Source organism: Dunckerocampus dactyliophorus, chromosome 4 (genome assembly GCF_027744805.1).
Source record: "Dunckerocampus dactyliophorus isolate RoL2022-P2 chromosome 4, RoL_Ddac_1.1, whole genome shotgun sequence".
Classification (NCBI taxonomy): domain Eukaryota; kingdom Metazoa; phylum Chordata; class Actinopteri; order Syngnathiformes; family Syngnathidae; genus Dunckerocampus; species Dunckerocampus dactyliophorus.
In genome coordinates this window covers 5,620,488-5,639,633 of record NC_072822.1, presented here as the reverse complement: position 1 = coordinate 5,639,633, position 19,146 = coordinate 5,620,488, and the positions used below count along the sequence as shown (strand labels likewise).

The window sequence follows — 19,146 nt, the reverse complement described above, 5'->3', positions numbered from 1 at the left end:
ACGCCCACGCAAGCACGCGTCGGCAGACACGTGATTGTACACAGTGTTTACGTCATGTATCTATGCATTGTTGCTGTGAATGGTTGATTTTCAGGGCTCCGTGCGGTGTTTGCAGTGTCCTCCTCGTGTAATAAGAACGCCTGACATGACAGCTCTCATGTAAATAATCATTTAGCAACTTAGCCTTTACAAAAAAAGTCTATTCCCTGACCTCCTCTTATTGGTCATACAAAAGCTTCTTCTCCCCTTCCAATGGCCATATGTTGTAGATATGTACAGGAATTTTTGAGGTGGACATTTTGGGTTTTCTTTTTGTATTTTTCTTTTTTTTTTTTTTACTTTGCAACGTGCATGCTGATCGCGTCCCCCAAAACGACAAATGATTATCTGTGTTGTTTTAGCCTTCGAAAGTCACATTGTTAAAAAAAAACAAAAAACTATTATATATGTCGTCTATATATGTCTCGATGGTAAAGGGATGGCTGCTGCTCTTGGGGAGTTCAATTTTTTTGTTTGTTCAAAAAAAAAAGCATCATGCAGTAGAACCTCCGAGCCAAGCTCTTAGTAGCTTTAGCGGTGCAGTGCTATTTATTATTTCACCTGTGGTTTGTACAAAACACTTGTAAGAATGTAAAGGCAATTATGATTATGATTATTAAGTTGTAGATTGAAGTAGCATTCTGCTCACCACCCTGTGAACTCTGGCAAAAATGTGATATTTTATTGATATGTGCGAGTGTGCGCGCGCGTGTATGACTGTGTGAGCACTAAGCAAAATTTATTTTATATTTTTTTTCTATTGTCATTTGAGGTTTAAAAAAAGATTTTTAAAAGGTTATAGCAGTTGTGGTTTTGGATAACACATTTCCATGATAAATACATAAAACACCTTTGTGAATAAAAAGCTACATAAATGTATATGGAGAATTGTAGACAATCAAAGGCATCACTAAGAAATGTTAAAGAAAAAGAAGCTATCTATTGTTTATAAGAATTGTACAAAGACATTGACTTTTTTTTTTCTTTTTTCCCCTCCTTTTGTTAAAACATTATTTTGTATGTTCTGTTCTACTTTAATACCTTGTGTACAGATCCAGAAATAAAAGCTCTGGAAAAACACAGAATGTTGAACTCCTTACTGTTTGTCTGATTGGTTCGGGTTTTTGTTAGTGTTATGCTTTGCATTAGGATTGGGTTTGGGTGTCAGGACTAGGGTCAGTGTTGGCAGTGTTTGGGTTTGGATTAGGGTTAGTGTTTCCAATTAGGATTCAGGGTTTGAAGTTAGTTTGAGGGTTTCTGGCTTCCAATTAGAATTAAGATTTTAAATTAGAGTTTCCCCCGCCACCCGATCTCAGATAAACAGTAGAAGATGGATGGAGATTAGGGTTTGCAATTATGGTTTCAAATTCACATTAGGAATTAAGATCTTCCAGATTGGGTTTCAAATTAGAGTTGCAATTTCCAGTTAGGGTTTCCATTTAGTTTCATATTACAATTCAGGTATCAAATGGGGGTTCCCAGTTTGGGTTTCAAATTAGGGTTAGGGTTGTTAGTGTTAGGTTAGGGTTTGGATAAGGGTTTCAATTTGGGTTGGGTTTGTGTTAGGATTAGGTTTCGAGATTAGGGTCAGAAATACACAATAGTTATTAGTTAAATGGCATGTCTTTATTTTCTTGTTTTTATCCTCTACATCAGGGGTGTCCAAAGTGCGGCCCGGGGGCCATTTGCAGCCCGCAGCTCTGATTTTATCGGCCCGCAGCACAGTCTAAAAAAGCAATTTAACGGGTAAACTTTAAAAAAAAAACAGCAGCAAAAATGGGAAAACCAAATAAAAGTCAAAATGTTAAGAAAAGAGTTGTAATCTAGCATGAAAAAAACCAATTTCACAAGAATAACAGCATGAAGTTGAAATATTAAATTATTTTTAAGTCAAAAACAATGCATAAAGTTGTCATTCTTGAAACTTTGGTTGGGAAAATTCATAACATGGGAATAAAGTTAAAATATTAGGAGAAGAAACTATACAAGAAGAAAGTCGAAATATTTGGAAAATTATACAAAAAAACAAAAACAAAAAACAAAATTTTACAAGAATAAAGTCAAAATTTTAAGAGAAATTGTTTTCTAATGAGAAAAAAGTTGCAATTTTATGAGAATAAACCTGTGAAATGAGGAAACTTATCATTTTAGTAACAATGTTGAACTAAAGAAAAAACACGTTATTGCTTTAAAAGATACAGAGTTAGAATTACGAGGAGAAAATTTACAAGAGGAAAGCTGAAATGAAATAGTTGGAAGATGAAAAAAAACAAATGGAAAAAACAGATGATGTAAAAGTCGCAATTTTACAAAAATAATCTCATATTATTATGGGAAAAAAAACGTCATTTTTAGCAGCATTTCACCTACACAGTATTACAAAGGTACATGTAGCTTCTTAGCACATCTCCATGTGTTGGTTTACAAAATATCAAAGTGGCCCTTGCATCCTTTCATTTTCCAGTATGTGGCCCACGCTGGAAAAGGTTTGGACACCCCTGCTGTACATGAAGCTTTGCAGCCAAGGTCAACAATCAACAATACAATCCATGTTTGGAGCATTAAACTATAAAAATAGAACATTCTGTCTTAATATGAGTGATTATTTAGGTTTGTGCAGAGGAATAGGGATGCTGAGAAAGTCCTCAGCCAGTATGACCTCTACCTGATGATCATCATCATCATCATGTAGGACTTGTTCAGCCTGACGTTGGAGCTCAGAGACGTCGTCATCGTCTTCATGGCGCTGCAGTGAGCTGGGTTTGTACCGCTGGCTAAAATGATACAACACTAATCTTCTGGCACAGCAGGCCCGCGCTAACACTGCCGCCATCTGAGGCGTGCTATGTCCGTGCTCCACCGCCTTGTCCCTGTGCTCGTCCCCCAGTGTGGCCTCGTGCACCAACAGGTCGGCCCCCTGGCAGACCCTCACAGGCCCTTCACCCAGCACCGAGCTGCAGTCTCCCAGAATGCACACTTTCCTGCCGGGGATGCTTTCTTCTAGAACCTCGCTGGGTGAAAGCAACCGTCCGCTCTCCAGAGTCACCGGATGACCCGCTTTCAGACGCCCGTACGCAGGACCGGGTCTCAGGCCTAAGGAGGACGGACACCAACGTCTTCAGATCCACACATAAAAAAATAAGCCCAAAAAATAATTGTAAAAAATTGGGACTTATAGCATTTTTTAAAAATAGAAAAACACAACAATAATAAAATAGTACTGCAGAGTACTTTTTTTTCTTAAATTCCCAATTTTTTTTTTAGCATTTATAAGCTTTTTACATTTTTTTTTTTTTCAAATGTTGATTTTTAAATGTAAAAAATACAGTAGTATTAACTATTAACTCTGCTCTTACTATTTTTTTCTTGAATTCCCAATTTTTTTTTAATTCTTACTTTTTTAAAGTTAAACAAAAAAGCAGTCTGTATTAAGTACTTTGGATATATAAAAATATATATTAAAATAGAAAAAAATGTTTTTAAGAAGCCCCCAAAATTACTTTTTTTTTACTATACAAACTTTACAATTACAAATGTTATTAAATTATAATTATAATTATTATGATATAAATACATCAGAACGCAACAAAATAATAGCATTTAAAAAGTACACTGTAGTAGATAGAGAACTCTACAACAGAGTACTTTTATATTTTATAATTAATTTTTCATACATTTCCAAATTTCTCAAATTGTTTTATGAGATTTTTTTTTCTTCTCCTTTTTAGTGTTTTGATATGGAAATTATAAATGATACTAGTAAATAATGTAGGAGAGTTCGGTACTTCTCTATTGACTTTTATGAAGTGACATTTAAAAAGACTGCAAGCCGCCTCACCGAGTTCTTTCAAAAGTTCCGTTTTCAGTCTTCCGGGTCGATGGCGTTCCTCGACACAAAATCCAAAAGAGGGAATGCGGTGAAACAACCTGAAGGCCTTCACGGTGAACTTGTCGTCTTCAAACAGGAAGTAGCAGTCAGAGGAGGCGTCCAGAGAGATGTTTGCGCCACGCTGTTCCTGAGGGAGTGGGGGGCCACACTCTCTCGTCACCTGGAAAACACGACCGGGAGAACACGACTCGTAATAAAGCAATTCTATTTAGATGTTGTAGTAACGCATGTAAAAGGAGGACAAACCTCCACACTCAGCTGACCTTCTTCTGGACTTTGGTCCCGTGTGGGCTCTAGTTCATGGACTACACAACGCAACACATGAGAAATAATATATCAAAACACACTCAAATAAACCACACCATTTGCGTTCTCACCAGCGTAGGGGAAGAGCAGCTGCGAGCCCGTGAGGCCGAGCGTCACCCTGAGAAAATGGCGGAGGCCGCGTGGCCCGTAGATGTCCACACACTTCACGCTGTGCTGGGGGTCAGAGGTCAAGTTGAGGCTGACAGTGCAGAGGAGACCGGGCAGACCAAACAGGTGATCTCCATGCAGGTGGGAGATGAACACCTTGCTGATTCGACCTGGGATCGTCACACAAATGTGAATAGAATGTTATTGTATTATGTCACATGGCCCCAATTTGACAAACTGGAGACATTTTGTTGCAAAAGGTTGGTAGGTTGCAATAATCCAACTTCGCCACTAGGTGACGCCACTGTACACCGTTGCTGTACATTGGAATGAAAGACAATACAGTGTTCCCTTGTTCAATCGCCGCCGTTCACCTTTCACGGATTCACTGATTTTTTTTGTGTGTTTTTTTTATTACAGCGTATGAACGCTCTTACAAGCCTGTAACAGCCTGGCCCTTTAAGAAGACTTGCATTGTGGGAAGTTGAGTTTCTCTCTCTTCCCACTTTGTCTGCACCGCCCATTGTTTTCTGCGTTCTGATTGGCTGTAGACCACTGTCAAATCAATCTCCTTTGTGCTAGCTTGCTAGCTTGTAAATGACTGTTCGGTTCAAAGGAGTACAGCAGCAGTATGTTTGAACAAGGATGTACTACAGTACAGCGGAACGGCGCCAGGACGAAAAGGCAGGTCACAGGTGTAAAATACGAGTGAGTGATTTAATAATTTATTGTGTCAGACTGTAGGTTGATCATTAAAATTCAAAGGTTTTAACTTTTTTGAGAGTGTTTAAACAAGAGAGAAACGTGAGAAAATGTTATTGCCTGTCTGAGAAAAGTGTATAAGGTGTATAGTGAGGGGCTTTACAGCTTTAAAACATATAGAATCATTGTTTAAAAAAATTAAGTTTGATGCTTCACGGATTTCACTTATTGCAGGCTATTTTGGGAACCTATCCCCTGCAATAAACAGGGAACACAGTATTAAAAAATCCCCCTTTTAAATAATTTTATGGTCATTTTAGAGCATATTATGCCAATATAACAAGAATTTGATTGAAGCCGACCATCCGGGTACTTAGTCACGTGTCCGATGTGAGCAGGAAGTCTATTATAAACAAAAGTTACTTTTATCCCCTAACTGGACTGGAGTTAAACCTTTCTCACGTTTTTTTCAATTCAAGTTATATCGTGTTTTTTAAGGATATGAGCACTGACCGGCTCGCAGCTGGCTCTTCATCAGCTGAGTCTGCGTCCCTTCCCCGCAGTCAAACAACCAACAGTCGCCTTCGTTCCGCAGCACCAGAGCCGAGGCTCCGCGGTGAGGAGACGGGTAAGCTGAGCCTGTCCCCAGGAAAGTCACATCCATGGTCATGGCCGCTGCCTCCAAAACTAAAGAAAGGTGTCCTTCTAGACGGCGGACCGCGCAGGTAGCCGGATGACAACACTCGTCGCGTAGTGATGACGTACAATTTGCGACCGTGGCGCATTCAGGGGTAACAACAGCAATCACACCGCCATGACGGTCGTACTCTCAAAATACAAAAACACATTAGCAGTTTCCTGTAGTGTGTCACTGTATTAAAGAAGAGTGCATTTAAAGTGTTTAATATCCGTTTCTATCAACATGTATTGGTCAGCAGCATCAACGAAACACAAGCAACCGTGGTGCATTCAAAGCTGCAGGATATCACAACGCCACAAGTAGTAAACTGCACTCTCTAAATAGTGTCAGCAGTTAATGATCAGACAAAGAGGTAAATTTTTAAGTTTTTAATCTCCACTTTTACCAACGTGTATTAATAAGCAGCATCAACATTCTTTTCTTTGAAAACAAAGGGTAAGGCCATTTTGCTGTTCAGTACAAACACATTTTCTGACACCATAATATAATGAAACACAGTAGGATGCAGTTGCAACGGCATGAAGGTTTTCTTCAAATAAATACTGTAGACCGAAGATTAAAACAAAAGGCGTTTATATTTGTTTGAAAATGGATGCATGATTACAAAAGATTAAAATAAATATCCTTATAACATCAAGTCAAACAAAAAGTAATAGGCTGTGAGGTTAGTTTTCCAGTGTGTGAGGTCAACAATGCCTTTTTGTGTACAAAAACTTTTAACACTATGGTAAATTAGAAAAATAGACCTACAAAACAGCTCATATTTATCCTCTTCTCACTTTTACAAATATGCGTTGTGGAAATGACTACGCACTGTAAAAATATCAATAATACGAAAAATATTGTCACAGTGGGATTTTAGAGCTCGTCTAGTTACAAACTAGAAGCAACTGATTTGAGACTTTTCCAGCAAAAAGAATATAAGTTGATGACTGTGTACTTTCCAGGCCTAAAAACATCTAGATTTAAATACATGAGGACAATTTGATGTATTCATGGCAGCTTGATCAGTAACTTCTGGTTGAATACATGACAAACACAACAAAGAAACAACGTGACAATAACATAAATTAGAGGTTTCAAAGTATCAGGGCGGGAAGGTGCAGCAGCTTGAGACCTTACACCTGCTACGCTATAAGGGAGAATGATTTCCACTAGGGATGCTCCGATCAGGGTTTTATGCTGCCGATTCCGATCATCCATGGGTGACATCGTCCGATACCGATCCCGATCACATGGTAGATTTTTAAATTTATTCATGATGAGTGCTATTGGCCAGGGCTGCAGATAGTTACTTTTTTTTTTTTTTTTACTATTTGACACAAACCTACAGAATGAATTGAGTGTCCAGGTTGCAGGGGTCTCCAACTTTCATCACTATTAAAGCTGTCAAGTATTTGTGTTTTATTTATGATTGTCAACACTTAAATTCTATGCTACTTTACTTACCAAGCAGATCACCACTCAAACAGTGTGGCCATCGTCTTGAGACGAGAGTTGAAGCAAGTATACTTTGACCCTTTGGTGAGCTACTCAAAATCACCTGGCGAGTTAGGAGACCCCTGTGATAGTATCACCATCATAAGGCTGGACACACTATGTGTTTATGTTCATTAAACAACCACACACAAACCGTGTTTTGAGGACAAGACATAATTAGCATGATGACAACAGCAAAATGATTCAGTGACACTTGAAAAACGTAGTATGTACCCCATGAGGGCAATATCCACTTGCCCATGGGGAAAAAACGAGCTCCGAACTAACCGTATTGCTTGTTTGTTTTAAAAACGAAATGTCACTGTGGTAAAAAGTGACATTTGGAGTCAGAAGATGAGAAGCTAGCTAGTTGCCGCCAGGGACAGCTAGGCAAAGTGTGTAAACAAAGGTGCAAGCAAAATCGAACAGCAATAGGTTTGATAAGGGAGTGATCAAACACGCTGGCGTTGATTGGCGTAGCCTGTGTCAAGCTGTCAAACTGCAGCCATTGAGGTTTTACAGACTAGTGTTGATTCTCACAGCAATACGTGACAGTGCGTCCCTTGTCGGCTCTATACGGGTGCTGGACACCCTACGTGACACAACACACGTAGGGTTTGCCGCAGCATGCTGATTGTTTTTCGTGATCGGCTTTGAAAGGCCTTTGCTGATCACAAAATTGGCCGATACTAATCGGTGGCCGATCGAGGGGAGCATCCCTAATTTCCACACAATTTTTGAGACTGCAATACAAAAAAAATCTACAGTGTGCAGTGAACAGTAATAGTATGCACTCCTACAGCTGCCACTACTCAGATGATAAAGAAAAAATGGCTTCCAAACAAACAACAAATACTGGGTGGAGTGGATATTGGTTCAGCCGCTCCGTGATGTTAGCCCGCCTCTTTCAAAAATGCTGACTTCTTCTATTCGGAGTGCTTTTAGCAAGTAAGTTGTTTCTTTTTAAGTTGTTGTTTTTAGCAAGTAAGCGTTTCGTACTAAAACAATATTTTCGTACAGCTGTTCTCCACCACTAGAGGTCGCAGTGCAAACATCTTTCACAGACACATGTTAAGTCATTGTTCTAAAAGGAGCAGAGCAGTTACAGGAGGGAGAGTGTACCTCCTTAGGTAGTTTTGGGGCTAAAGCTGACCCCAGGCCAGTCGTATGTATCGGGCAGGAAGGAGTCATAGTTGGTGTTCCACACGGTCGCATGCACAAAGGCGTTCTTGTCCACCGGCTCTGGGTAGCGGAATGCCATGCCTTTGGCGTACACGTACTCCACCACCTGCAGTCAAGACAGCTTAGTTATGAAGCTACAGGAAGTTTGAGCAGTTTGGTCTCTATGTCTTGCCTTGACGGCCATCTGGAGTGAAACCTCTCTGATGTTTGAGAGCGGCGGATATAGTCGGCCTTCCTCCAGCTCTTTATCAGTCAGCTGCTCTGCCAGTGTCTGCAAGACGAGTGGGGATATCATATATACTATGTGAACCACTACAACGGTATCAGCTGTTGGCCAGCTCAGAAGATGTGATGCTACAACACAAAATTTGCAGTGTTACAAGAAAAAAACACATAATCCTCATTTTCAAAAAAATACTGAGAAAAAAGATGTAATATTACAAGACAAGACTGAAGTCATAATAAGGTCATAATATTACAATAATCCTCATCACAAAAATTAAGGTTCCAAAAATAAAGTCGTGCTGCTAGGAGAGCAACGTTGTAATGTTACAGGCATGAAGTTAGGAGAAAAAAAATCATTATCATACTGTTATGTGAATAAAGTTATAATATTACAAGAAAAAACATAAAACAATAATACGAGAAAAAAAATTATAAAAAGGCGGAATATTACAAGACTAAAGTCATAATATTACAAAAATAATCATCACAATAATCCCAAGAAAAAAAGACAATGTTATGAGAAACCAGTTACAAAAATAAGTCATACTTACTATAAAAAAGTCATAATGGTATCAGGATAAAGTTGTATCATTTTATTACAAAAAGAAAGTCGTGATTTTTATTTTTCCAAGAAGTGTGAAGACAAAAGAACAGATATTTTTCAGGAGCATCTGACTTGTTTTCTCTATTTTCAAGGGCTGTAAAATTGCATGACCATTTGTCAGGATTTCCTAAGACATAATATTGCTCGTCCTTACTCGGGGTAAACTGAATCCTATCCCAGCTGACTTAGGGCAAGAGGCGGGGTACACCCTGGACTGGTCACCCACCAATCGCAAACAACCGTTCTCACTCACATGGACAATTTAGAGTCTCCATTTAACCTAACATGCACATGTTTGGTGTGTGGGAGGACATGTAAAGTCCACACACACGGAGATGCGAACCCAGATCTTCCAGACTGTGTGGCCGAGATGCTAACCACTGGTCCACCGTGCGGCCCAAGACATAATATCAGATTTTTTAAATTAGAAAAAGCTTGAAAGAAAAAAAAATATACAAGAACCTTGGCCGCTTCCAAGAAAACTGTGTCACTGATGTGTCGTACTCCACTCAGGATTACAGCCAGAGCCACACCTGTCACACAAACAGCAACAACACATTTATCTGGCTCATCTTTAAACATACAGTACAATAGCTTCAGTCTAATGGCTTCTAAGTAGTCACCTGGGAAGATGTAAGCGTTGTTTCCTTGTCCGGGGGTGAAGACTCGTCCATCACTCAGAGTTACTGGACCAAATGGACTACCACTGGCGAAAAGACATCTACCCTGTGTTTGTGTGCGCGTGCGTGTGTGTGTGTAGTAGAACAGAACAAGAATGAAATGATAAAGAAAGAAGTCCATGAATTAGATTTGTAAAAAAGGAGGCAGTGTACATCAGTGAGCGTGTAGGCGTCCTCTGCTGTGCACTCCGCTTTGGCAGTGGGGTTACTCAGGGCAAAGATGATGGGCCGCTCATTCAGGGCACCCATGGCCTTGATGACACCATGGCTGAACAGTCGGCCAGCTCCTGCTACACCTGCAGTCAGGTGACATAAACTTCTGTTAAAGCAAGCAAAACAAAATACAGTGGAACCCCGTTTAAGTCGGTCCCGTTTATGTCGACATGCCATCCATTTTATGTTTATGGAAAAAGTCACAAGTAAATGTGCAAGCAATGGCTAATTTCGGTTTCACTTATGTGGACAACTGCTTACAGTGTCGACATAAACGGTTTCAACTGTATCTACTCCGCCTAAACATTCCTGGCTTACCAATGATAGCTGTAGGTTTGATGGTGTTGACAGCATCCAGGAAGCTGTGAACGTCACCTGGACTGTTGTGAACAAATGCTTCCTGGTTTGTGTCCATTGCCTGCGTTCTTCCCTGAAGACACAAATGGTAACTGAGAGCTACAAATCAATAACAATAAATGTATTGTTGAGCAGGATAACTTCATTGAACCAGTCTGGAGGAAGCAACACAGACAAGCGCTTGTCTGTGCAGCCTTATAATCTAGTCTGTGCCACGTTCACTGACCTTTACTAATAAGCCATCTTTGTCAAACATCCAGATCTTCTCCCTGGCCTCCGCCTGCGACATTCCCGACTCCATCATGGCCATGACAATCAGGTTTGCGATGCCAAGAGCAGCCTGTGGACAAGACAGGAAGTACAAAATGACATATGCAGTCATGCTTAAAACTTTATTGAAAACATAGAGCGGAGAGAAGAAACGAAATTACCTCTCCCGCTCCCAGGAAAAGCACCCGGTGTTCAGTGATAGGCTTCCCTGTGGCTCTCTGAGCTGCCAGCAGACCAGCAAGTGCTACTGATGCAGTGCCTGTAATCAAGACAGTACCAATTTTGTTTTTTTAAATACAGAAAATTAGGGATTGACCACCAATCAATATCGGCCGATATTGCATGTGATACACCCATAATTGCCTTTCAATGCCAATCATAAAAGCCGATCACCTTTATAGCCTGCGGCCTACCGTGATCCCTATGTGCAGTGTAATGTCTTGCTCCAACATCTCCGAGAAGCGTCCCCTGCCCATTTCCTTCACACTGGGCAGGCGTGCCCAGGCCAAAAAAAACATGTCTGCCGTGTGGAACTTACCTGCCATTTGTGAGACTGCTATCAAATGAAAAACATGCCACAAAAAATATCTTGCGGGAATGAATTGAAGATTTTACATGAATTGAAGATTTAATTTAATCCGGCATTTAAGAACAAACACAACAAAGTATGGTGAGTTTTCGAGGCTCATGGCAGCTACCACAGTTAAAATGCTGGCCCGTATGTGCGTGACAGTGAGAAGGCTAATAGTGAATAGCACTCATCATAAATAAATTGAAAAGTTTACTGTTAATCCATGTGACCAGTGTCAGCCAATTTCACTCATGGATCATCAGAATCGGCAGAATAAAACGCTGATTAGAGCATCCCTACATAAAATGTATCACAGAGTCCTATAACTATACTTCTATGTCATAATGCATATAGTCATATAGTGCACAGAGCCGTATATTACTCAACTGCAGAGAGTGCATAATAAATGTAGTATACATACTGTATATTACAATCACGTTCTAGTTTATATATATTGTGTCGTTTTTCCACACAAGTAATGACATTGTGCCACATACAGAAATACATTTTTCTTTAAACGCCACGGTAAACACCAGCTTTACAGATGCCATGTATGCTCTGCATGTGGTACTGCGACACATGGCGCTATGAGTCATAATTAAGGTGGTCTATTGAGGTGTGGCCTTTGTTATTCAAGTGGCATCTATTAGAGAGAAGGCCACAATTTTAGGAACTATGATGATACTTGTACTAATCTTGAGCATAATGAATGAATGAATGAACCTTGAATATCGTCGTTAAAGGTGCAGTATTTTTCCCTGTACTTCCTCAAGAAGCGGAAGGCGTTGTGGTTCCCAAAGTCCTCAAACTGTATCAAGGTATCTTGCCCATATTTGTCCACCACGGCCTCCATGAACTCATCAATGAGGTCGTCATACGCCTGAGAGCGGTCTCTCCTCTGGTACAGGCCCATGTAGAGTGGATCTTTAAGGAGAGTCTGAATGGAAGGCGAGAACAGACATGTCAGGAATGACGGGATTTTACGTTTTTTTTTCCTCCACATGCAGCGCCTTCCCACCTCGTTGTCCGTGCCCACGTCAATCACCACGGGCAGACACTTCTCAGGTCGGATGCCGGCACAGGCGGTGTACAGGCAGAGTTTTCCAACAGGGATTCCCATGCCATAAACTCCCAGATCACCAAGGCCTAGAATACGCTCTCCGTCAGTCACTACTACCGCCTACAACAAGAAAGAAACACTCGTCAAGTGTTGGGATACCTGATCTAAAGGCAACAAAAAGATTTTGAAGAGTGTACTCACAGCCACATTGGTCTCTGGCCAGTTGTCCAGTATGGAGCGGATGTGTCCTTTATCCAAAATGGAGATGAACAAACCTCTGATGAGAGAAACAATAGACGTTGAATGGTGTCACTAAAACCCCAGTATAGCAAAAAAGAGTACACCCCTCAAATTTCAGCAACCATTTTCTTACAATACATCTTCTCAAGTGACATTATAGAAAGTAAACTTGGCCTTTAAAGCAGTATACATTTTCAATCTATTGAAAATAAGTCAACACACAGCCATAATTGCCTCAATAGCTATGATAGATTCCTTACTTGGGCCGTCTAAAGATGTGTCCATACTGGGTGCAGGCCAGTCCCACAGTTGGAGTGTAGACGATCGGCATGAGCTCCTCAATGTCCCCCATCAAGACCCTGTAGAAGAGCCTCTCGTTCCTTTCCTGGATGCCCATCAGGTAGATGTACCTGTACGGGCATCAAAATTAAGGGGGAAAAAATGGAATACAAAATGCTCAACAGGTTCTGTCAATGCTTGACACAACATTTACTTTTCAAGGGGATCTGTCATTTTCTTGAGGTTGTTCTGGAAGCGCATGGCCTGCAGGTCTTGTGTCTCTACCTTCGGGGGCAGCAGGCCGTGTATGCCCAACATTTGTCGCTCCTGTAGAGAAAAGGCCATTCCCTGGGAAACAAAGAGACAAGAATATTTAGATCTGTGGAGTCTAACAAAAACAGCAGCAACATGACAGTAGAATTGTGTACACATGGATAAATACTGTATATTTATTGTCAAGAGAATAATCTGCTTCTATTAATTTAAAAAAAATGCACACATGTACGGGTACATTTAAAACAAATGATATGTTTATGCAATATTTTTGTCACTCATTTCAGAGAGTGAAAGCCATTTAATACATAAATCCATTACACATATAGAGGGAAATGTTGTCTTTATATATTGCAAGTTTGATGAATACGGCTTACATGTAATGAAAAACTAAAATGTAGTGTCTCGGAAAATTTACAGTAGAATTTTGTGAAAAAGTTCACTCCTGGAAAGTCACGGCGTAACACCTTAATTAACCCATCTGGAATACAACTGATATAAAGGTTTGAAATATTCCACTTCATATGTTAAATGTTAATATATGAGTTTCACTTTCTGAAATGTGTGATAAAATATTGAACTATTCCATGAATTTTTTTTAGATGTACCCGTATACCGTACGCAGTGGCCTCCACTTTAGTTGACGCCGTGCCACACTTTCTTAAGCAAACTTGAACAAATAAATGCCTGTTTGCCCTGTAATTACCTTTACTATGACTCATGCCACCACCATGCATTGCAGAACACGTTTACCACAGAACATACACTGGCCCTTAGAGCGCACGTTGATGTTCATAGTGGAACTCGAAGAGAAAATGCTGCTGTATGCAGCTAACCTAAGCAATAAGTTTGGTGAGATAGATGCTAGTCAGGTGTAATACAACCTGATAAAATGATTAACATTTAATAATGACTGACATAATCATACCCCAAAGACACCTGCTACTCTCTGCGGTTAAGTAAATACGCGCATGAATATACTGAGAATATGAAATGTCTGGCACCAAAGGGCAGACCGCCATTCAAACACCTCTTGACCTCTCTCAGAGAGAAGCTGACAGCTGAGAGAAGTGACTATGTAAAGGAATTGGTGAAAGGAAGGAAGAGGGCGTCACCTGCAGGAAGCCAATAAAAACGAGGTTGGGGTGCACTGTGCGGTCACATATGAGTGGGGACGTCTCGCTCCGCCCCTTCACATCTGAGGCTCCTTATGTTTAACAGTGTTAAGATACAAGAGGGGGGGGGCTCACCCTGCAAAATGCAAAGTCATGCTGACGGAACACTTTAGTCACTGTGGTGATACACTGCAGCAGGCTGCAAATGTCTACTTTGCTGGAGATTTGAGCATCATTGTGTGATTATTCACAGCACAGCAGTCGGTTGGTGAGGGAACAGTTTACATGTACGGTTGGAATGTACTATTTATAGCACAACACTTCTGGTGAAGTCTAAGTTTGGAAGAGTTGTTCCAGCTAGGTTCCAAAGCTCATCTGTGGCACACTGAAGGGAGCAATAACAAAACAGAGCAGTTGCTATTGTTCTGCTGCAGGAAAGTGTTATGTATGCAGGTGGTGAGTCTGCAGAACATTGTGTGGCTTTGGCGAGACAGTCTGATTGATGTGGCTAGATGTGATTTGTTTCGTCCAAAGAGCGTCTCCACTTTCATAAATGAGTGAGGCAGCAAGGACAAAGTTTTTACAGTCGATTTATTGACATAAGTATATGCATAAGCATGTAAATAAGAAATACAATCATATATATATCTGTTGGATTTATCACTATATTTTTTCGATATATACATGATTTAAAATCAACAATTTAATATTATTATGATTTTTATGTTTTTACAAATATAAACACCCCTAATAGATGTGTGGTACTTTCTGCAGTTGAGTAATTAAATGAGGCCACTATACAGTATAATGTACAGTGCACTGCAATGCTTCTAATTATACCTAATTTAGGAAAAGCATGGAGGCATTAAACTGGTTAAAATATAACATACATACTGTGCATACGTGTGTCTGTTTTGCACTCTGGCACACGATAAGCATACGCTCATTAAAAGAGTTCATAACGAGGTGAAACATGACTTACTTTGTTAGTGCGGGGGTTGAGCATGAGCGGCTTGCCCTTCTCTTTGGTGTGTGCCCATCTGCAGGCAGACGCACACACTGGCCTCCAGGAAAAGGTGCTCCTTAGCCTGGACAACATGGTGGACTCTCTGGAAGCTGTGAGGCTGGAAAACTGAGAGAGAAGAGATGGTATTATTGTGCCGTTGTAATTACGTAATGTACCGTAAATGCTCCAATTAACGCTTCCATTCAATAAAAACCAAATAACCACCACGGTCTCCAATTGGGAGATATTTTTCTGTTGTACCGGCTCTCACGCTGTCTGGCAAAAAAAATTCTGTCCAGCCCACTGAAGGTCCACGTTTCAAATTCAAGATTCAAGAGTTTTATTGTCATACGCACAGTAAGACAGGTAGTTATACTATGCAATGAAATTCCTATTCAAATTCAATTCAAAATTTAAAAAAAAATCAATAAATTCAAATGCACCGCCCGCCACTGATTTTGAGTAAGGAAATAATGACAAGGACAGGTGTTTTTAGTAGTTGGATGGACTGTCTTTAGGTTGCATGTTGACACTCTTGTATTTCTCAAGAATCTGCATTTACAAAGCGAGAAGAGCTTTTTAAATGTCCATCTGTTGCATCGCAGCATCAACACATTTCTCAAGCCATCAACAAAGGCCATCACTATGAAGAGACGATCCGCCCTAAAGGATTAGAACCACTGAGGTCATTAATCTGCATGTAAACGTCACTGATTTGGTGTGCGTGAATTGAAAAGAAATAACAAAGCTTTGAAGGGATCGGCATAATCCTTCACATGAGGAAAGACAACTGAGAAGATGATGGGTTTGCATCATACTGCATCGCTATTTGTAATATTTGACCTACCTTTTATAGCACAGTACATGAGAGGCACGGCCTATTGTGGATGACCTGGAATAGAATCATCATTCTAAGTGCTGGTTGTTGTGCAAACCGTGACTTATGCTTTGCTGACACACAGTTCCTAAATGCCGCCCAAAGGAAATACTAAATGGTCTTGTAAGCAACTTTCAAGTCTGGAGCAATCCTCTCCGTTTTCAAAACTCAATCCTCTCCGTTTTCAAAACTAACTCATAACATACCAACTCAACATTGTGTCTGGCCAACAATAGTACACTTAACGACATTAGAAAGAGGAATAAGCTCTGCAGCGATGATAACCTTTGTATTACTCCCCCACAATGAAACACAATATAGTGTAAGTGGAGATAAGATATGCAACTATGGAAACACACCATTTGGGCATAAAACTGTAATTGCCAAGCATTTAGTTTTGCACCTAAGATAGAAAAGTGTCATGAACTGATCTTTAAAATGACACCCTGAGGTTGTACAAGTGGGAATTTGACTGAAAATATGGGCGAAGTGATGAATGTGCAGTGAAGTAAGTGGATAGTCAACGCAGAAAGACTTCAGCATCACCGTGTTGCTTTTGTGTTTTGCGGTGTTTAACTTCTTTTTGTGTGACAATTACAAAGAATGATAAATATTAATGAATAAACTACAAAATGTGAGTGTTTATTGTGTTTACCTCTTAATATTAACAGTGGTCGACTTTTTTTTAGACTTGTATTACAGTTAAAAATGTTAAAATATGACTTAAAACATAAAATAACATTTTTATAATGGTGACAGGTATGATTTTGACATGAAATGTTTCACTGAGGAAATGGAAATGGCAATAAAGAACCAGCTCACTCTTTTATTGACATTTATCATTCTCTCCCACATCAAATGTACACAAAAACACACCTTCTGGCATGCTTTCATGTGGTAGTTTTATGACGTCAGGTGTGAATACAGTATCAGTATCACACTGACTACTGAATGGGACCTTTCATTTTGACAATAACATGGATTATGTTACCTTTAAAACCTTTTTGAGCTTTGTTGGGTCAAACCACTGACAGATCTCATGTAATGCCAATGTATAAAAGACTAAACATGCAAAACATCAAATTAAAACACTGTACATGCACACAAAATACCAGAGGCAAGACAATGATAGTTTGCTGTGCATTACATTGCATTGGAATGGCAACAATGCCTACAAATGCTATTGTGGATGGTTCTAGAGTTCCTTTTTAACTTTCATCCACAATGACAGAACAACAAACTTATTCCACAAGGGATTTGGCTGTTTATCATGCCTGGAAGTGACAAAACGATATTGTTAGAATGTTGGTTATGTTTTGCTTTCTTGTCCACCCAATAGCTTGTGAAGTTTTTTCAGCAGCACCAGTTAGAAATCTTGTTAATGTAGTTTGTCTGGTTGATCCTGCCAGTAGCATATGCTTGTCGCACAGATTAATCCATGCGAGTCTGAGTACAGTACACGCGGACCTGTACAGTGAAACTCCACATGGCTCATTATTATATAACAATGGATTTCAAGGCACCCAAAGCGCTTCACAATGAAGTCACACACTGGTGGTGGTGGTGGTGGTAAACGAGTCTGATGGAAACGTGGCTGCCAGTTCGCACATACGGCCTCTCCGATTCATTTACATTCATGCACCAGTGTGGCCAGCATAACAACAGTGACTGGGTGGAGCGAGGATCGAACTGCCAACCTTCTGGTTTCTGGATGACCTGCTCTGTATATCTGTAATTACATTTCATTACAAGTTGTTAACAAAAAAAATGTCCCTATACTGCATTTGGTTGTTTTTGTGGCCCAATGGTTGGGGAACCGTGCCTGCTTTAAGAGACATATAGGTTAAATTATAATGTATGCCTACTTTCTGGTTATCTATTAGCAGATGTTTAGTTATTGTACCTGCCTAGGAGTTCCTGACCTGAGGCTGGTGCATACTGTATAATAAACTAATAATAATAAGCTGTCAAGATGAGACAGTGGATAGCATAGATTTTTTATGAGATACACTGTCGGTCAGTAGTGATTTTAGGGACTATTTTCTCAATGTTTACAGTGTAGCACATGAGCATCTCCGTAAGAGGTAAAACAACTCTAAGCTAACGCTGCCATTGAGAATGAATGGCGCTACGAGCTAATTAGCTAGCTAAGCCTGCTATCACGCGCGGCCAATAACAGGAAAAATAACCACTAAAACCATTAGATTTATTGAACAACGAAAGTGGCAATGCTCTTTTTTGTGTAGCTGGTATAATAAATTGATGACACAAAGAGACATTTAGTATTTAATAAAGGTTACGAGCACATCACAGACGATCCCCACCTCCTCAAAACTCTCAACTCCGACAAGTTCCTTCATGCCACACGCTTCCCCGTTTTAAAATAACAATTTACCTGCTTGTAAGTGTTATTCTTCTTTCAAGTTAATCCCTCCAAAGCATAGTTTTTGTCTCCCCGAGCGGATTTGACAGCTCTTGCGGTCCCTCAAGCAGCAGACCGAACACTGATGCGCTGAAAGAAGATTGCAAAGCACAGTGGAGAGAGGAACGTGGACGCTCAGCCAATCAGAAGCCGGGATTTCCCTTCGACGTTTACGGTAAACAACAATGTGCGCAATGCTGGTTTTAGCGTGTCGTCACTCTACCGTAAAGACTGCAAGAGGAAGGCTTTTCACATTTTGAGGAACAAGTGACGTACTTATGATAAAAGTTTAAAAAAAATAATTTAAATCAGGGAATTAAAATGTGAAATTATTAAATTTACATATATACATACTTATATACTTGGGAGAATGAACAGAATAAGATTTTCATTGCATGGTATAACTGCTGTTTTACTATGCACATGACAATAAAACTCTCTTGTATCTTGTATCTTGTAATGGTATGAGGGAAGATCAGAAAAAAAAATACATAAAATATGTATGAAATAATTGGACAAAATAGTTCATTTTTTTACAAAAAAAATTCT

At 39.9% G+C, this 19,146-nt stretch overlaps 2 protein-coding genes across 2 annotated transcripts; both read right to left on the bottom strand.

Moving 5' to 3' along the window:
• Positions 1-1,602: 1,602 nt before the first annotated feature.
• Positions 1,603-5,784, bottom strand: elac1 (elaC ribonuclease Z 1). Its single transcript, XM_054774556.1, has 5 exons — positions 5,558-5,784; positions 4,306-4,512; positions 4,175-4,233; positions 3,878-4,088; positions 1,603-3,132 (listed from the first exon to the last, which is right to left on the bottom strand). The coding sequence occupies exons 1-5, from the start codon at positions 5,712-5,714 to the stop codon at positions 2,642-2,644; spliced, it is 1,125 nt and encodes a 374-aa protein (XP_054630531.1). The 5' UTR covers positions 5,715-5,784; the 3' UTR covers positions 1,603-2,641.
• A 316-nt stretch (positions 5,785-6,100) lies between these two features.
• On the bottom strand, positions 6,101-18,728 carry me2 (malic enzyme 2, NAD(+)-dependent, mitochondrial). Its single transcript, XM_054774555.1, has 15 exons — positions 18,571-18,728; positions 15,275-15,424; positions 13,119-13,252; positions 12,886-13,035; positions 12,587-12,662; positions 12,344-12,505; positions 12,049-12,262; positions 10,916-11,013; positions 10,711-10,824; positions 10,446-10,557; positions 10,068-10,210; positions 9,858-9,960; positions 9,697-9,767; positions 8,578-8,676; positions 6,101-8,511 (listed from the first exon to the last, which is right to left on the bottom strand). Exons 2-15 carry the CDS (start codon positions 15,389-15,391, stop codon positions 8,350-8,352), a joined length of 1,755 nt encoding a protein of 584 aa, XP_054630530.1. The 5' UTR covers positions 15,392-15,424; positions 18,571-18,728; the 3' UTR covers positions 6,101-8,349.
• Positions 18,729-19,146: the final 418 nt, after the last annotated feature.

Excerpts from the sequence above, each read along its gene's own strand:
- me2 (XM_054774555.1), bottom strand. The coding sequence starts at position 15,391 with ATGTTGTCCAGGCTAAGGAGCACCTTTTCCTGGAGGCCAGTGTGTGCG. Across the intron at positions 12,506-12,586 it reads GGCCAGAGACCAATGTGGCT|GCGGTAGTAGTGACTGACGG; the intron begins GTGAGTACACTC and ends TTCTTGTTGTAG. Across the intron at positions 9,961-10,067 it reads ACGCCTACACGCTCACTGAT|GGTAGATGTCTTTTCGCCAG; the intron begins GTACACTGCCTC and ends ACACAAACACAG.
- elac1 (XM_054774556.1), bottom strand. The coding sequence starts at position 5,714 with ATGACCATGGATGTGACTTTCCTGGGGACAGGCTCAGCTTACCCGTCT. Across the intron at positions 4,513-5,557 it reads GAAGAGCCAGCTGCGAGCCG|GTCGAATCAGCAAGGTGTTC; the intron begins GTCAGTGCTCAT and ends TGACGATCCCAG. Across the intron at positions 4,234-4,305 it reads GCTGCTCTTCCCCTACGCTG|TCCATGAACTAGAGCCCACA; the intron begins GTGAGAACGCAA and ends TGCGTTGTGTAG.